The sequence below is a fragment of the Dasypus novemcinctus genome, chromosome 31 (assembly GCF_030445035.2).
Source record: "Dasypus novemcinctus isolate mDasNov1 chromosome 31, mDasNov1.1.hap2, whole genome shotgun sequence".
NCBI lineage: Eukaryota > Metazoa > Chordata > Mammalia > Cingulata > Dasypodidae > Dasypus > Dasypus novemcinctus.
The window spans coordinates 21,253,645-21,272,929 of NC_080703.1; the positions used below are offsets into that span (position 1 = coordinate 21,253,645).

General features: G+C 42.0%; 1 protein-coding gene across 50 annotated transcripts in view; it reads right to left on the reverse strand.

Annotated features, from left to right (window-relative positions):
* Positions 1-1,646: 1,646 nt before the first annotated feature.
* Positions 1,647-19,285, reverse strand: part of ARPP21 (cAMP regulated phosphoprotein 21) — a 156,669-nt gene continuing 139,030 nt past the window's right edge. For all 50 annotated transcript variants that reach the window (XM_058290709.1, XM_058290701.1, XM_058290717.1 and 47 more), the window contains 2 exons: positions 3,490-3,638; positions 1,647-2,426 (listed from right to left, as the gene is read on the reverse strand). In XM_058290709.1, coding sequence (XP_058146692.1) covers positions 2,169-2,426; positions 3,490-3,638 — 407 coding nt within the window. In that variant the 3' untranslated portion in view covers positions 1,647-2,168. The remainder of the gene's footprint in view (positions 2,427-3,489; positions 3,639-19,285) is intronic.

The following is a 19,285-nucleotide window of genomic DNA, read 5'->3' on the forward strand; positions in this document are numbered from 1 at the left end:
TGTGATAGCCAGGCCCTGAGCCTCAACAGACTAGCAACTCCTACACTCTGGTTTATTGGACTTACCCCACTCAGCTAACACGGAGGTGAAGAAGGTCAACCACCACACCAGAGAGCCAAGAGTGCCTACAACTGAAAGCAGGAGAATTGCATCCATCATCCATGTGGAATCTAAGCCCCTCTTGATATAGATGTGGAGTGGACACAACCATTCCAGGGACCACAGGATGGAGGAATAGAGTATGGATTAGAGTGGACTTACTGATATTCTATTCATGAACTATTGTGATTAGTAATCGAAGAAAATGTAGCATTGATATGGAGAAAGTGGCCATGGTAGCTGCTGAGGGTAGGGAGTGGGAAGAAGAGACATGATGTGATATGGAAGCATTTTCAGGACTTGGAGCTGTCCTGGGTGGTACTGCAGGGACAGTTACCAGACACTGTATGTCCTCCCACGGCCCATTGGGTGGACTGGGAGAGACTGTAAACTATAATGTGGACCATTGACCATGTGATGCAGCAGTGCTCAGAGATGTATTCACCAAGTGCAATGAATGTCCCATGATGATGGAGGAGGTTGTTGTTACGGGAGGAGTAGGATGAGGGGGTGGGGGGTATATAGGACCTCATATTTTTTGAATGTAACATTAAAAAAATAAAGACAGAAAAAGAAAAAAAAAAAAGAAATAAAAGGTAATCTGTTGGGTAGTTGCTTAAGTCTATCCCCAACTAAACATCATGAAAATGGAAAATCCAATATAGAGAATGTTGGATTATGAAAAACAAAGTGAATTATCTGGATGTACTTTCCATATCTCTCTCACTGGTAATAATGGGTTTTAGGAAGAGAATGTAAAATATCAAAACTATTACAGTTATTGCACTGTGGTAGGAAAGCCAAAGTTATGGGCATATTTTCCCCCATTAAATATCTCTCAGAAAGTCTAAAACTGTCTATTCAGAGTTCAACTATTATTTTTCAGAGATTGTCATCAATCAATCCTACCTGCAGAAACTACAGGAGATTGCACATTTTGGGATCACATGGCCACAGGCTTCTTCTAAATGTCTTTCCAATTTTCTGGGCCTTTGTGTCTGAATTATTGCTATATTTTGCTTTGTTTTAAGTTACTGGGACATGAACACCTTGGAGCTATTCTGGGACTCGCTGTAAAAAGTAGTGGCACTTTACATGTTATTGCCCAGTATCACTGGTGGGATTAGACCATACCTCTTTTATTTTCCCTATTTTCCCTTGGAACAAAAATGGTTTGTTTTTTGGGTACATGGTGGAACCTGGGTGAAGGGAGCACAGGGTTTGGTACGGGACTGGGATTACCAATGGCACTCAGGTTTTCTTAGTTGGTGAATTAGAGTTACGTGCATTCAATAGCCCTAAAACTAGAAACAACGCATGCATTGAAAAGATGTGAGCTCAATGAGTGAATGAAACGGATGTCATCCTATCCCCTGGACCCCTGTAAGTTGTTACAAGAAACTACAGATAGTTAAGTGTTTGCCTACAACATGTCCCAATATGACACCAGTTCATGTACAAATACCTAGAACATCTTTTCCATGCATTATGCATGAAATACATCTAATAAAACACCTACAGGAAGAGAGAGTGAACCAAACTGGTGGTAAAAACATGACCTTCCTTCATAAGGTCAAATAGTTTTATTTTGATTCAACACTACAATACAGTATATATCCATTAAAAAAAGAAAACTCTATAATGTATATAAATTATTCCTTCCATTCATCAGTTCTTCTTTTCTTTTCCCGTTACAGCTTTGGTACAGTGTGATTTCAGTATATAATTTTTAAATACTTTTAGCATCACAAACTCAACACAAAGTACAAAACTAATCCAAATTAGGGATATTATAATCTACACAGTGGTATTCAGTGGTAGGAAAAAATCTTACCTTGATGAATTCATGTCACTAGCTAAGCTATAAAGGCATACCTAGCAGACATGACAGAAATATGCACCATTAACCAGCTAACATGTGTATTAGTCTTTTCTTTTTTACAGGATACCAGCAGCAGCCATTTGAGTGTTGAGTGAATACTTAAATCCTCAGCCAGTTTTCCCACCTTGTTCCTCTTCTCGTCAAGGCCATGAGTAATATCTGAAGAAATGGACCACAGCCAGAGCGCTCAGAATTTGACCTGCCACCCGGCATTGCTCATGCTTGCACAGTTAGTCCTGCAGCTGGCCGACATCACAGGGACGGTGCTGGACGGGCAGGGTGGGCCAATCAGCCTAAGGTTGCTCTGAGGAGTGGGCGGTGTGACATTACAGTAGACAGGCATTCCGGTGGCTGGGAGTGACCCTTGACCTGCCTGGGTAGGTAGCATGATTGGCTGTTGGAATGACTGCTGGGGCAGTCCTTGAGAACCCTGGGTCATTGGCACCTGTAGGAAGACACAAGAGAGAACCCTACATGGAAAGGCTACTTTTGCGTTATGCCTAACAGGCCACCCATCCCAGCTCTGCCGCTTACCAGCTCTTTCACATGGGGCACAGTCATTTGGCCTCTCTGATCCCCTAGACCATTTGCATGATGACTGCTACCTCAAGGTGCCCTTGAAAGGATCACAGTGCCTGGGCACAATGCCAGGTGCTGAGTTCCCCTCCCTCCTGGGTCTTGTCCTGCAGGGACTGCAGGCTGAGTCTTACTCTGGGTTTCCTTCAGTTTAGAAAGCCAGGCTCTCATTCAAGTTTTTTGCAAATTGGCCTGGTGCCTTCCTTAGTAAAGCCCTGCCCCAGAACATTTGCACTCAGCCTGCAGCTAGTACACAACTGAAGGTAGAAGTTGATACAATGTGAATAGATAAGCTAGTGTATTAGAGGGCCTGGAATGGTCTCCTTAGGGCCAGAAGTAACTGGTGCAAGGAAATTAAATGACAAAAGCATTTCACTAACCCTTTACTTCCACCTCCAGGCTATTCCAGGATATAAATTGCTATATACTTTGTGAACACTCAACTTGGGTTTAGTCTGGAAAACTAAATCCAGACCCCATAAAGGCCAGTCAAATGAATCTCAGATGCCATTTAAAATTTTCTTAAAACTGAAAATTATGATAAAGTGACAATTCTTCAGGTATGGCAAAAATGTACCCCTGCGGGGAATTTCTCATGAAAGCTTTCTACCAATAAGGGAAATTTCGATAGAATGTCCAAAGGTCTTTATGAGAGAACTTCAGACTTTAGTATTTTCTTCCATGATTAGAAAGTTGACACGGGAACTAACTTAGCAGGGTATGCAAAAGCCATAATAGCTAAAGAAGCGTCCCTTTCCCATTTTCTACTTTTCTGTTATCACCTTGATTCAAAGTCAACCATTAGCTGTGGCTATGCCAATCTCCCACCCCCCCCCCCCCCCAGCCAACCACCTGCAGAGCCACATACCCACTCTCTTTATGCGGAATGTGATACAGTATAACCCACACTTCCCCAAGCTGCTGACGTGTACCTGATAAGAAGACATTGTGGGGTAGGAGACCATCACGCTTTGCACCGGAGCTCCCTGTTGGCTGCTCATCACGCTCTGACTCTGAGATGGCTGCTGCACTCCCATTAGACTTTGGAATCCCTGTTGACCAGATAAGACCGACGGGTAACCTGGGAAGAAAAACGACAGCTTGAACTGATTGTGCCAGAAAGAACACAACTTACGTTTCATGGGATAAGAGCACGGGTTCACATGGCCATCTTCAGACAACTCAGTCTTCATATCCAGATGGAGTTATCCAAATGGTTATTTCCTGAGAATGCATTCTTAAATTTTAAGAGCGGACATGATGATGGTTCTAAAAAACTCATGGATAGTCTCACTATAATACAGAACTGGCCAATGAGCATATTATGATGGTAGTAAATTCTCCATGCCACAAAGGCAGAAGCCTCTAGCGACATCAGTTGCCTGTTATAAATTATGCCTTTCATATTTGGCTTATTTGGTTTCAATGATATTTGGAGAGCCCACAGATGATCAAGTATTAAGTTGACGAGTCCCCTACTCTTCCCACCAGCTTGCTGTACCTCAGTTCGCATAAAGACCAACAAAGAGCCTACTGAATTTGGATTTATTCTATTTTCTCATGTCCTATGGAAAAAAAATCGCACTCTTTTGAGTAATTCAATCCACATTGCCATAGACAAAAGATAATGACAAGTGACAGGTATGACCTGTTTTACCACATTATGGTATAATATTTCAATAAATGATCATATACATAATAGATACTGACAGAATGCAACATTAAAAGAAATTATCTAACTATCTGAGTCTTTTTGGGTAGGCCATTTGGTTGACTTCCTTTTCTTTCTTTTTTAAGGAGACATTTATTCAAATTATTTTAATCCCCACCACAGCAAGTGGTTTAAAAATGCATTCTTCAAGGAAAGCTGTGAACTGTTCTCTCTATAAAAGTGTTGGGAAGAAAGTTATGACTTAGGTGAAAATGGCAGGGTAGTAGAGCAAAGGAACATTCACTTAATGCTACAAAACAAGATCTTTCTGTGGCTCATGTTATTATCACAATGAGTATCTGAGAATAAGGAAAATGTCTTAATGCAACTCTGAGAGAGAAGAAGCTTAAAAGCCTAGATTTTCTTAATGCAAATCCTAGATCCGTTTAACAACCAGATCTTTTTGACTAAAAGAAAAGGCAAAAAACAACTAATTAGCATATAAAATCATTTGGAAATCAGGTCATTTCATCAAACAAGATTGCAGAAGGTGTAGCCATTTTTGGAACACCTGAGAGAGCAAATGTGGGGAAGACAGAGTTGGGAGGTCTGACATTTGCCTGCTGCTGGGGGAGTGTAGCAAATGTGTAATTTAAAATGTCACCCTTTCACCTTTTTCATACCTGCTTTAATTCCTTTTCATCGTGGTATTAACTCATTGAGTTATTTTAAATGATCAAAAAACATTTATATGATTTATTTATATTATGACTATAAATATAGGTAACAGCCACCACCCAGCAGCTACATCCTGGCCACAATATACAGTCAAAACCTTCCTTAAATAGGCTTGGCAGGTCTATTTTAAGACCCTAATAACAGAGCCTCTGACGGCTGCATAACTGAATGCTTACAGTTTATACAATAGAGAAAAACCTCAGACTTGGGAACAAGAAATGCTATTAAGGCCAAGTCCTTCTCATCACTACCTCCTGGAAGGTCTCAGAGGCAGGGCCACTTGAGAGAAATTGCTTTTAACTTTGATTGCCACAACCAAAAAGTTTTTATATTGCTTCTCCTTGTTTAGAACTTCCACGCTAATGCATATAGCCATTAGCTCTGAACAATTCTATTGCTATTTTATTATTTCGTTATAACATTATCCCAAGCCACACCAAATTCTTTGCAGCATGAATTGTTAGAGGCATAAGAAAATAACTTGGTGTGATTGTACAAAACATGATCAACAGTTTTCCTTACTGTTTAGTTCTATAGCAAAGGGCAAGCAATGTGAAGCTGCTCTCTAGTCCAAATAACTGGAAATATAATACAGCCTTATTTCTGGTTGAAGTTTCAAAGTATATATTGAAAATGAGGGAAATGCCTTCGGAGTTTTGGGCTCACATTTGATCATCTGGTAAAAACCCAGCAGGCCTGAATGGGTCTTTTGCAGAAGGTCCACAGCTACTGTGTAAGCAAAAAGAAGACAGAAGGTGAGCAAGGGGCTAGAGAGGGGAAAGGAAGTAGGGTGGCCTTGGTTTGAAGATTATTTATGTATTTTTTTATTTTATCCTTTCATCCTTTCACAGAGTCATCTTACTTCAAAATAAATTGAGTTGGCCTATGATTCATGAATTACACCAGCCTCTAAACCAAAACTGGGGTGAAGAGAAAATAAGTCCCATGAAAACAGAGCTGTTAGGACACTCCAAGAATGGAGTGTCTTAGTAGAGAGACACAGGAAGCATCGAACAATATTCAAGGAGAGGAAAAAAGCCCGGAGGTTGGGTGGTGGCTTCCTAATAAAGGGGCAGAGGGCCTGAGCGCGGGGTTTCTCTTCTCTGCGAGCACAGCTCCATCCCCAGGGCAGCCTCTCGCTCCCTGGGCTTTCTCCACCTGATGATTTGTGAAGGTCAATATTCAGGTATGCAGAGCAACCTGGCCACCTGCACGGGCACTGGGTGTCCCACAGTAAACACCTTTAAGGCAAACAAGGATGTATGTGCCGAGCAAATACTCTACAATTTCCAAATGAAAACTTAAATGTCAAGGAACGCCCAATTCATATTCATGAATCCCCTTCCTTTCTCAATTTGCTCTCCAGGCATGAAATGCCCACCTGGAATGGTTTACCTGGGGAGCACCCATTTCTTCAGATAATGTCAGGGAAGGGAGGTCTTTAGGACAGGAGGCTGTCTGGAATATGAGTCTGAGCTCTGGGCCAGGGATTAAACCAATAGAAATGAAATAGCAGTGACCTAAGAATGAACCAGCAGTGTCTGCCAGGGACACAACACGCCCGAAGGCAGCTGTGGCAGTGCTATTGGCAACCTGCTTATCTTGTCTATTCAAATGAGAAATGTGTTCCAATTTGTCAGTTCTTAGCTGTGAAATGATCACTTTTTCATATTTATGGAGGATTAGGAAGATATAATGCATCTGAAAAAAACAGCAACAGCAACTGTATCTGCCCTGCAGGCTTGTAGGAGACGATAAAGACGTTAGCGACTTTTATTATTTCTCTTTCCGTCAGGATTGATTCGATTTTTTAGTCACATGCGCCATTTATTTTCCGAAGGTAAAAAGGCTAGGAATGGACAAACACTTCCTAGCAAATACAAGAATATACTCTGCTAAGACTGAGAAGTTACAAGATTTAAAATGTCTGAATCTTATTGTCTGAAAATGAGTAAGGATTCTGCTAAAATGTGGCAGTTAGTGAATTGCTTGAAGTGCTTTAAGGATAACTCATTAGTATGCCAGCAAGAAAATATTCCTCTTGATGTACCACAATTATGAAAAAGCATAATGATTAGGGATTATAAATTGGTATGCTTGTGACTGGCATTATTTGTATCTCTTATTTGGGGTAGTTAGTTACAGATCCAACATTTTGGAAATGAATGAAATGACAGAGTAGCAAACCCCATTTTCAGTTGTTTGCTGTTGAGAATGGAGGTCGAAGATGGGGACGAGAATAGTCAAGAGAGCAAATTTCTTCAGAGCCAATTTCTCCAGAAACAAGCCAGACGGCACTGCTTCCTTGCACGCGCTCAAGCAGTGTGTCACAGGCTGCGTCTGATTTTTCAAGTCATTAGAGTGAACAACACACTTAATATAAAAACCACTTCTCTCGGATAAGCCAAGATACAAGTATCTCCCAAAGTTCCTAAGAAGTCAATGAGCTTCAAACTCTGCTCTTGGTGCAGGATCTCGAGATGGAATCACAGTTGCTCAGCCATCCTTGGCTGAGGCATGGCCACTGAAGAACAGGAGGAAAATGCTCATTCAAGTCCATCAAGACTGGCCTCAGCCTTTGCTGGCTTTTTTTTTTTTTTTTGCCTTTATTTATTTTTTAAATGTTACATTAAAAAAAATGAGGTCCCCATATACCCCTCACCCCCCTCATCCCAATCCTTTGCCCATAACAACAACATCCATCATCATGAGACATTCATTGCATTTGGTGGATACGTCTCTGAGCACCGCTGCATCTCATGGTCAATGGTCCACATCATAATCCACACTCTCCCACAGTCCACCCAGTGGGCCATGGGAGGACATACAATGTCTGGTAACTATCCCTGCAGCACCACCCAGGACAACTCCAACCCCTGAAAATGTCCCCACATCACATCTCTTCCTCCCACTCCCTACCCCCAGCAGCCACCATGGCCATTTTCTCCACACCAATGCTACGTTTTCTTCGATTACTAGTCACAACAGTTCATGAATAGAATATCAGTAAGTCCACTCTAATCCATACTCTATTCCTCCATCCTGTGGACCTTAGAATGGTTGTGTCCACTCCACATCTACATCAAGAGGGGGCTTAGATTCCACATGGATACTGGATGCAATTCTCCTGCTTTCAGTTGTAGGCACTCTTGGCTCCCTGGTGCTTTGCTGGCTTTTTGTAGTGTATGTCTTTTGCCATTTCCCTACATCTGCCTGGTTCTGTTACTTTGCTTCCTATCAACTCCTTTACACTTCCACCTTCTTGAAGATTTTCCATTACAAACTAGCTGTATGTGTTGATTGCTCACTCTAAGCCAAACAGTGGACTATGTGCTTTTACCTAATTGTTGTGACAATCCCAGCAGATAATCAACTATTAGACTCATTTCACAGAAGGGAAAACGGTGACTTACAGAAATGTAATAACTTGTCAAGGTCCTGCAGTATGAGGGAAAGCTAGAATTTAAGTTGTGTTTTCTGACTTGGGCACCCTTGCTTTTACCACTATATTGTAGTATGATTTATTATACATTCTTCCTTCTCCCATCCCCCCGACTTAGTCCCTCCATGTGGCAGGTACTCAATGACCATGTATTGTATTAATTGTTTCCTCAATCTTAAAACAAGGAAAGAGGACAAGAAAAATGCTCCATAGTTCATTGAACAAAATCTTGTTCATACCAAAGAAAGAAAGAAGAATATCAAAGGTAAAGTGTGACCACTTTCTTAAAACCAACTCACACCTCTCAGTAGCAGTTTTAAAGGCTTTCTACTCAGATAATGGAACACCAGTCAGGGGTGTGGCAGGGGTAGGTGCTATTCAAACAGACTCTAGTCACTTTGTTTGTTTCATTCGTTTCCAGTTGACCAATACTAGAATTTTCCATGACAAATAATGGCTCGCCTCACAATATCTGAAGGGACTGTATATTTACTCTGAATGGTTTTCTTAAAATGATCTTAAAATCTTAACATATAAGGTCAAACCAGCTTATTTATACAGGAAATAGAAGGTCAATCATTTGACTCTTTCTGGCAACTGGACACCCCTAGGAAAGTTGCTTGGCTTTTGGAGATAACAATAGTGTTCAGAGTATCTGAAAGCTAAAAATAGGTAAGAGGGAGAAGATACACAGGATTCTGAAGAACAGCGAAAGGCACCAGATGAGGGTCTAAAGAAATCAAGATCCTTCAGGCCTCTTAGAGATAGTTGCACTTTTAGAGTTTTTAGACTGCTATCGTTATGCTTTCTAATTCTGGGGGTAGTGGGATTTGTTCCCAAGTTTTATTTCATTACTCCTAGGCATTGTCTCCATGATAGGAGGTCCTCTTTACCACTTAAGCATCTTGGGGTTCCACCTAGCCATGGCTGGAGAAAACAGACACGTAGCAGGATCTTATCATATTTTACTTCCATGGGTCCCTGAGAGAGGACCCCTCCCCTTAGGCCTCAGAGGAGTGGCTGTCCCCTGCTTGCAACTCCACTGCCTTAACAGCTCCCGTTGCCTTGAGGCCTCCCAGAACCAGGGCTCCTTGGCCACCCAGGGAGGCATCTGAGTTCACTGACCTTTACAGACACGCTTCTATTCCAAACCAATTTCCAGGCTCTAAATCCCCGGTGTGACAATATAGGCCAAGGAGGGTCAACTTTGAAAATCAAGGTGGGGGTCTTTTAAAGAAAAATCGCCTCTATGCCAGACTCCTAATTTATGTTGCCTAAAGCCCTAAGTAGTCCCTTTAAAATAATACAGCAGGAAGGAGCTGTGGCTCAGTTGATTGGGCTCCCGTCTACCCTATGGGAGGCCCTGGGTTCGCTTCCCAGGGCCTCCTTGTGAAGGCAAGGTGGCGTGCACCTGCGGAGAGCTGGAGCAGCAAGATAATGCAACAAAGGGAGGCAAGCAGACACAGAAGAACGTGCAGTGAATGGACACAGAGAGCAGACAGCAAGTAAGCCATGGGGCGGGGGTGGGGGGTAAATAAATAAATAAGAAATCTTAAAAAAATAATAATAATACAGCAGTAGAGACCACAGGGAAGGCTTTTTTTTTTTTTCCTCTCTCAAACATGTTTAAAATGTTAAGATAAAGGATAAGAAAGCCTAACCTGGGAAAAATAATCAGGTACTGATCTGCTCTTATCTGTGAAGTGCAACAGCTGTAAACTGGTTTTGAAAATTCAACAAAGGAGGTACAAGAAATTGCTTCTTTTCTTGTTGTTGTTGTCGAAGTCCATGACGGTTTCTTTGATTCTTTGAGGCCAATGTCTGCCTTCATCTCATTTACTGGCATGCTTTGCCCGCCTCTTCTTGCTTTTTCTCCCCATTTATTGTTTTAACTTTGCAGGAATGTTGGTACAGAACCGCCCGTGGAGAGCTTGCAGGGGAGTGGTGGGAAGGCAGGGCTCCTCGCTGCCCCGAAGGCCACCCGGTCCTGTGACAGGCCCTACGTGGGACCATGCTTTCTGAAGCAGTACTTTTTCTTCCTACTAGCTCCTTTGCTCATTAGCTTTCGTAGCACGCAGAGTGTAATTCTTAAAAGCCTCTTTACCGTCCCCTGAGAACCTCCACGCATGGGTCATTTCCTAATGGCCATACCCATCAGATGAACCACCTTATTACTGCAAGCTCGGGGCCTTTTCGCTGCAATTACACCATCCCGATCCATGTTATCGCAACTACAAAGCTGTTTTTCTGTCTCTCGCTCTTGCTCTCTCTGTCTCTCTCGCTCGCTTGTAAATCAGGGCCAACACGAGAGACACTGTTAAATGACTAGGGGAATGGATCACACACAGAATTTCAATGAATGCCTCAGAGGGAAGCCAGCACTGGATTCCATTTAAATGGAAGAGGCTGTCATATTATTGAAGGAATTCTCTGAACTTCCCTGGCCCATAGCACTGTGCTGACAGCCAGAGCTTCAACAACCCGGAGGGAGAGAGCCTCTGTGAAAAACTCACACGTGCTTTACTTTCTTAATGAGGTTGTGCGGCTTACAGGAAAACGTGGCGTTCTTGTGCCTCTACCAGTAATATTAATAATTTACATACTTAAAACCACTCTGGGTGGCACCAAACTGTTCCTGAAACCACATCAGGAGCTTTTTTCCTGAATTGAGCTTGAGATAAACTAGTGATGGAGATGGCTGTAAAAACTGTTCCCATAATAACCCTCTTCCCAGTGCATATTTTTACATTAAATTGCGGTTGCTCAATTGGCTTGAAGGAGTTAATCATGAAGTCATGGGGCCAGCACCGCTGTGATCAAACTACTCTCACTGTCTCTTGGCTACAGAATGTAAATCTCTAGTCACCGTGCTTGAAAAAAAGTGCTATGGTCACAGAGTCACTCTGCAGAAATCCAGCTATCTCTGTACCTGGAGGAACTATTCACAGGCAAGCACAATTGATTGAGTTGAGAGTGCCCTTTTTGAATAAGAAAGCTTCATACATTATGATTTGCAAGTGGTCAAAGTAACTGTCTTCCTCAGTTCAATTCCAGACTGGTAACATTCTCACACAATCATCACTCTAGTGGTCGATATAGAATATCACTTTTGGTGGGCATGAGCATGTAGTAACTTACTGTACCGTAGTGATGAATATCAGTGGTATGCTGGAGAATCAGTTCTCTGAAAAATAAAAGCCCTGATTTGTATAGTACTTGCTGGCTCTCATGGTGTAACTACAGCCCATTTCGAACTACAAATAGTTTCATGCTGGGTGGCAAAATTTTCTGATTTTTTAAACAGTTGTCTCTGGTGAGCCAGCATGAGGTGGCTCCAATATACCACTTACCAAACAGTCAATGTCAGGCAATTAAATTTTAGTTCACTTAATTTTTCCTTTGATCCTCCCTTCCACAAACCAGAGACTCTGTTCTTTGCTACCTTGGTAAAGGAGTGACTATGAGAATCCTTTAGAGACCACACATCAAGTGGTGGAGACAAGTCATAAACAGAGACTTCTAGCACACTGGAATGGTAATAGGATAGGAATGTGGCTCAGGCTCTAGGATCACTGAGGAGGGAACATTTACTTCTGGTGTGGGTGGGGAAAAGGGTAAGCATGTAGCAGTCTTCCCGGAGCTCATTTTGAACCTAGTATTACAAAAGGAGCAGGTATTTGCTAATGGGATGGGGTGAAGTGAGAAGAAATGGGATAGAGAAGGTCTAAGCACGAGGTTTAGGTGTGCAAAAGCCCAGAGATATGAAAAAAAATGTTCAAGGATTGTAGGTAGCAGGATATTGCAGCAGGTTAGATATGGGTAGAAGCCCTAGAGGAGGCTAGAGAGGAGCCGGTCTCAAATCTTAAGACTTTGAAAACTACACTATGAAATTGGAACTTAATCCTGAAAGATTTTAGGGTGCCATGTAAGATCTATAAGCAACACAATAAAGTGATGGGGTAGCCATTTTGAAGGGTTCTTCAGGAATCACTGTTTATGGGGCTGCATGACGGGAGGTAGGGTGCCTACTGGGGAGCATCAGCAAAAATCCAAAGCAGGGATAATTCATGAGGATGTGAAGTAAGGCAGGATAATAGGGATTGAGAGGAGAGATCCATTAGAGAGATACTTAAATGTTTCAAACCGGCATCTATGAGCTGGAAGGAGGGGATGACAGAAAAGAGGAACCCAAGAATGAACCCCAGGTTCTGATTTGGGCGAGGGGGCAGACAGTGATATTTTAGTTAGCTAAAAGTTGCTGGGAGCAATATATCAGAAATGGGTTGGCTTTTACCATGGGGATTTATTAGGTTAAAAGTTTACAGTTCTGAGGCCATGGAAGTGTCCAAATCAAGGCATCATCAAGAGATGCTGTCTCACCAAGGTGAAGCTGCGATCAGGCATGCGGCGGCATCATCTGAAGATGTTTTCTCTCTAAACTTAGCAGTGGGTGATCAGGCACATGGCAGAGCATAATGGCGGCTCTGGCAGTCTCTGTTCTCCAGGCTTACTTTCTCCCCAAGCTCATCTGTGGACATTTCTCTGCCTCTGAAGTTTTTTTTCTGTCTGAGACTTTTATTCCTCCATTTATAAAGGACTATAGTAAAGAAAATAACTACTATCCCCATCCCACCCCCATCATGCCCTACTGAAGTGGTCTAATCAAAAAGTCCAATCTACAATAAGTTTAGACAAACAGGAATGGATTAGCTCTAAGGACACTGTAACAGTTTGACATTGTTTATGAATTCCAAAAATAGATATTAAATTATGTTTGCGAATTGGTCTTTTCCTCAGGGCATATTAGATAACATTGGATTCAGACGTTTCACTTTTGATGAAATAATGATTAAAGCTTTGATTGGGCCACATCAGTAGGATGTTGAGTTCTCACCCCCTTGGTGGTGGAGGGGGGAGGACTTATAGAGAAACTGCACTGTAGAGAAGAAAGTTGGAGTTTTAATGCTGGAGCCCCATGAAGTAAATACCTAGAGAAGCAGATACCTGAGGAAATAAAGACATGGCAGAGGCCCTGGGAAGAGAGATGAGCCATTTGCCTGATAGTCTACAGCTGGCCTCGTGGAGAGAGCAGAGCAGCTGAGCCTAGAGAGAAACAAACCCCAGGGAGAGAGGAACCCAGGAAGCCTGAACCCTTGCAGATATCAACAGTCATCTTGCTCCAACACATGGCAACAGACTTTGGTGAGGGAAGTAACTTACACTTTATGGCCTCGTAACTATAAGCTTCTATCCCATGTAAATACCCTTTATAAAAGGTATTTTGCATCAGCACCCCTTTGGCTGACTAATAAGATGTGATCTTCTGGGGTCCACCCAGCTTCAAACTGTCACACCAGAGAAACAAGTAAATGGAGATGATCAGTAAAAACACGAGCAAAAAGTGTCTCGAACTCTGGTGAACAGTCTGTCAGAGAGATAAAAATTTGGGAGTCAAAAGAACACAGTTGCTCTTGCAGCTCATATATTTAGGAGTAGGCAGAGATTGAAAGAGGATCAAGATGGAACTCTTGGGCAATGAAATATAATACAATAATATTCAAGTGTTTGTTCAAGGGGATGATACCTGAAAAGGAGAATGAGAATTGATTGGAAAATTAGGAGAAGAAAGAGAAACAAGTGGTGTCAAGGAAAAAAAAGGGAAAATCATAAATTTGTCTTTGGAGTTTTCTAGAAGTAGGATCAAAGTAAAGGTGGACATTAAGACTATGAACAAAGGCATAAAGTTTAAAAAAAAGGAAAGAAAGAAAGAGGAAGGGAGCATTTCAAGAAAGAGAAATGTGACATTGATGAGAGCTACAGAAATTCCAGGTTCAGAAAATACATTTGACCTTGACATAAGCATCACCTGTAATGGGAAAGAAGCCAGATAGAAAGGAAAGGAAGGAAAGAGTTTCCTTTGAGAGGCTTGATTATGAAATAAAGAGCTGCACAGAGAATTAGAGGGGTGACTTCAGATTGATGGGATTTTGTGGTTTTGAGATTGTTGTTTTAATATGCGAGAAATATGAGGATTTTTATATTTTGGAAAAGGAACTAAAGAGGAGAAGACTGAAAATTAGGCAGAGAGTGAGAAAATCTATGAACCTGTCATGGTTCATAGCACATTAAGCACCAAGAGATACACCCATCCAAGCAGGTTAGAACCTGGGTGCCAGAGACACTGCATTTTCTGTTTGAACCATCATATGGCTCTCAGTGTCACCTCCTCACTTTTAAACATCTCATTTAATTCAGCATTACCGTGTCTCAGGCCTTTCTTTTCTGCCATTTTGGATGAAGACACAAGACAACTCAGAGAGCTTATTATGAACCACAACCAAATGCTCTAATATAACTTTGAGAAGGCAACAGAAGCTTCCCAAGATCATTTCTGATGATAGTTTCTGATAAGAATCTGAAGGATAGAGGCTTTCACGTATTTTATGAGCATCCACATGGAACTGCAGTAACTCAAGGAAATCTTGATTAGAGATGGATGAGAAGCCTATGATTCCACAAACTCTCCAAAATCAGGATCCACTGATATGACAGCATGTTCTAAATTATCTGCTAGAGTGGACAACCAAATGAAAGCCTAAGAAGAGATGGAAACAAAGTAAGATAGTTTCCTTTACATCATGGACACATATTCTTTGAACATATATGTCAAAGTGCCATGGGCTAAAGTTTTCCGGATCAAGATTCTTTTGAATTTCCTGTAAGATTCAGGTAGATATAATCAGTCAGTTTTGAAATTTAGGATGCCAACAAAATTAAAGTTTGACTTGTTCACATTTCTTGACAACCCAAAAGGATTGACAACATAAATTTCAGACTTAGTTCTAAAATTGAAACAAAGTAAAACAAACAAACAAAAAAAATTTAGCTTAGAATACATTTATATATGCTATCTCTGACTAATGCATTGTAAGGAGAGTTTGGGGCTACACAATTTTAAAGTTCTCATTATATTAGAGTGTGGGAAGGATGACTTCTGATTCCCTGTTTATCTTTCTTCATTAGTATTCAAGCAGAGGACCGTGTGAAAAGATATAAAGCAAAGTAGAGGTACTATGGGTAAGAGATTTAAAATGGAGTTGGGAGGTCATGCTGGAGGTCACTCTTATGCAAATCTCAGCTATACATCCCCAAATTGACAAAGTATGCAAAGCCTCAAGCGACAGTGTTCCTCAAAACCCTAAGGATATCCAGATACCAGACACAAACCACAAGATAATGAACTCAGTAAACTAGTTTCGTGCAGTAAACAAGCAATTTGGATTGCTACTTGAATCCCTGATACCCAAATTACAATTCTAAGACCCCAAATAAACACCTCTGTTGCCTTGCAGCTCAGTTTGTTAATTCTCAGTCAACAAATCTCAGTCCCCAATAAATCATCTGGGGAGCAGATGCTGTCATGGCCCCAACAACAGGAAAGATACTTTCTGCTCATCTAATAATCAGCCCATGATTATCCTCGGGTAACAGCAATATGAAATATTTTAATCTCACCACGTGGAGGACTGTTATTTAAAAGTGCTTTTATCTGGATTGAGACAACAATCAGAAGTCTTCAGGCCTGTCCACACAAAAACAAATGTGCTCATCTTTTCAGCTGGCTGGAACTGGCGGCTAGTCAACACAGAAATCAGACTTCTCAAAAATTAAGGAAAGGAAAATGAAACTGAAGGACAAATGGTCCATACCAAAGAGTCAGCATCTTTCAATCTCTAGAGCAGGCTGTCTCCTCCAGGTCTACCTGCCCCAGGTAGAAAGGGAAACAAATTCAAATTATTCTCTTGCTAACTTTTCCCTTCAACTCAAGGCATTCAAGAGTAATTAATATTCTGCCTTTCATTATGGCTAAAGGTGCTTTCTAAGCTCCCAAATGGAGCTTGAGTATTTAAGACGGTCACAAGCCTGCTCGCTGAGGTTCTCTGTCAAGTCACCGAGAAGTTTCCACACATGGCATAGTTAAGTCTTAAAACCTTTGGTAGGTAGATAGAGCTGGTGGCACCACCGATGTGGTCAGTACAATGAGATGATACAAACACACTGGGTCTCAGAGAGCCCAGCAGGTGCCTCACATTCTGCCCTTGGCCAGATGCCAAACTATTCTGAGAACCACTAAAAAAGTGTTATATCAGACCCATCCATACTCAGTGAGCTTTTGCATGTTGGAATTCCAGGCTTTAGATTCTCTCTGGTTGCCACTTAACCCAGCCTCATCATCTTGCCTCCATCTCTGATTGCCTACTCCCCCAGCCAGCTGGAATGCCCTTTTCTCTAGATCAGTAATTCTCAATGTTAAGCCTGACTCGGATTAATGAATGGACCATTTTTTTTTAAAGATTTATTTTTCATTTATTCCTCTCCCCTTCTTCCTCTTCCTCCTTGTTGTTTGCTCTCTGTGTCCATTTGCTGTGTGTTCTTCTGTGTCTGCTTGCATTCTTGTCAACAGCACTGGGAATCTATGTCTCTATTTTTGTTGTTGTTGCATCATCTTGCTGCATCAGCTCTCTGTGTGTGTGGTGCCACTCCTAGGCAGCCTGTGCTTTTTATGTGTGGGGCGGCTCTCCTTGCAGGGTGCACTCCTTGCACATGGGGTTTCCCTACGCGGGGGACACCCCTGTGTTGCACGGCACTTCTTGTGCACATCAGCACTGTGCATGGGCCAGCTCATCACATGGGTCAGGAGGCCCTGGGTTTGAACCCTGGACCTCCCATGTGGTAGGTGGATGTCCATCAGTTGAGCCAAATCCGCTTCCCCCAATGGACCTTTTAAGACACAAATTGCTGGGCCTCAAGCTCAAATATCTGATTCAGTAAGTTTGGGTTGGAACCTGAGAATCTGCATTTCTGACAAGGTCCCCAGTGATGCTGATACTGCTGGCGTGGGGACCACATTTTGAAAATAACTCCTAGGCCTTGGTTCTCCAATATTTCTGCCTTAAATTCCTAGTGTTTGATCCACTCACTACTTTTCTCCTCACAGAGTGAGTAGTGGGGTAAATCACCCCTCCGTGGGAGGCCATCTCTTCTCTCTGACTTCTTTTCCTTCATCTCTCAAATGGAGACAATTCTTTTCTCAAGGAATTTCTGTTAGGATGGGCTAAGATCCCCTGTGTAAAACTCATAGCAGTGGTGGAGCCTCTGGCAATGAGCAGTTTGTGACTGCTCCTCCCTTGCTCTCTGCACTTGCCACCTCATGGTCTTGAAACACATTTTACTACTTAGGTCCTGCTTCCCAGCTGGATTGCAGTCCTCTGTAATCCTTAACATTAGACATGTCTGCAGAGCCTTGTATTCTTCATTTGGTGCCTCAAGAACATTCACTGAAGATGCTGACAAAGAAAACTGCCCTATGTCATTCATTCTGCAAGTACCCTGCACTGGCACGCAAACGAAAATGAACAAGCAAACAAAACCTTGAAGGAAAAGAATGGAGAAGCAATGTGCTCAGAGCAGAGAGCCCAAAGCCCTGCGAACCCCTGAACAGTGGCAGACAGGAAATGATTTATCATCGTCACAGAAGAGTAACCAAGGATCTGGCCAGATTACAACTGCTTTTTCTTATCCCGTTTGCCTCCGGCAAATGGAGTCAATTCAGACAGAAAATCAAGAGGGCAGAGGACAGTTTTGTAATCCCAGAGTTTACTGCTAGGATGGGAAGAGGGATAGGTCCAAAAGATAAAAGGAGGAAGAATTATAGGAAGGGGTTGAGGAAGAGTGTAGGAAGAGGGAAAGAAAAAATGCATTTTGAAATTGTGTTTGACATTCTTACAGTTATCTCTTAGCATTTCTTGAGGCAGTTTGCTAAACAAGGGTTACACTCGCTTGTGATTGAGCCTCAACCTTCATTTGACTTAAAACAAAAAACATTCACAAGAAGCCTGGATTTTACTCCCTACCCCACCTTGGAGGTGGCATATAGCTGGCCTCCCTTGCTTTTCTCAATGTCTTCTTGATTCCCATAAAGCCTAGTCATTCGATCTGAGTACAAACAATGGATCTGGGGATCTCTTGATCCAACAAGTTCTAACTGATGAAACTCAGGTTTGGGGTTTGAAGAAAGTGACTTGTCCAGGACCATACATAGAATTTCTTATGAATCTGGGACTAAAACCCATTTTCCTATTATTCATTGCCCTAGAACTGCATGCTATAATGTCTCCTCCAAATATGGTAGATGGGACTGCTAGGAATATTTATGTTTCCTAAATGTTGATGCTAAAGAGTTGTGTTGCATCTTACTGAGAACAGTCCACCTGTATTTGAGAATTGAACAGGAAAGCCATTTCCTTCCCTCACATTTGCCAGTTCTGTCACTGCAATCACATTGTTATTAAGAGCTTTGAGAATACATCTCGTACACGTACACTACTGGGGCTCACCTAATTTGCATCAAGTAGCTACTAACAGGCTTTTCTAAGATAGCACATAGTAGGGCATTCGGGAGAAAGAACATATAGTTAGGGAGGGTCAATGAACTTATAGTATAAGGCAGGGGTTCTTAACCTTTTTTGTTCCATGGACCCTTTGCCAGTCAGGTGAAAAACACAGACCCCTTACTAAGTCCACACTACCCTGTGTTATTACTGAAAAAATATATCACACCCACACCAACACACCCCCACAGGAATAATGCTTTTCTGAATTTCAATTCAAGCTCACGAACCCCTTGTTAAGAATCCCTGATATAAGGAGTTGCACAAATGCAACCAAACTATCCCTTTTGAAACTATCAGACCAACTGTATCCCAGTTTTTCAGATATAGATTTTAGTAGGTATGAACCAGCTGGCAACATTCAGCTGAGGCCATCCAGTGCCTTGGTTTAGACCATACTCACAGTAACTCAAGGCAGCCAAAGCAAACATTCTCCTTCCTTTAGC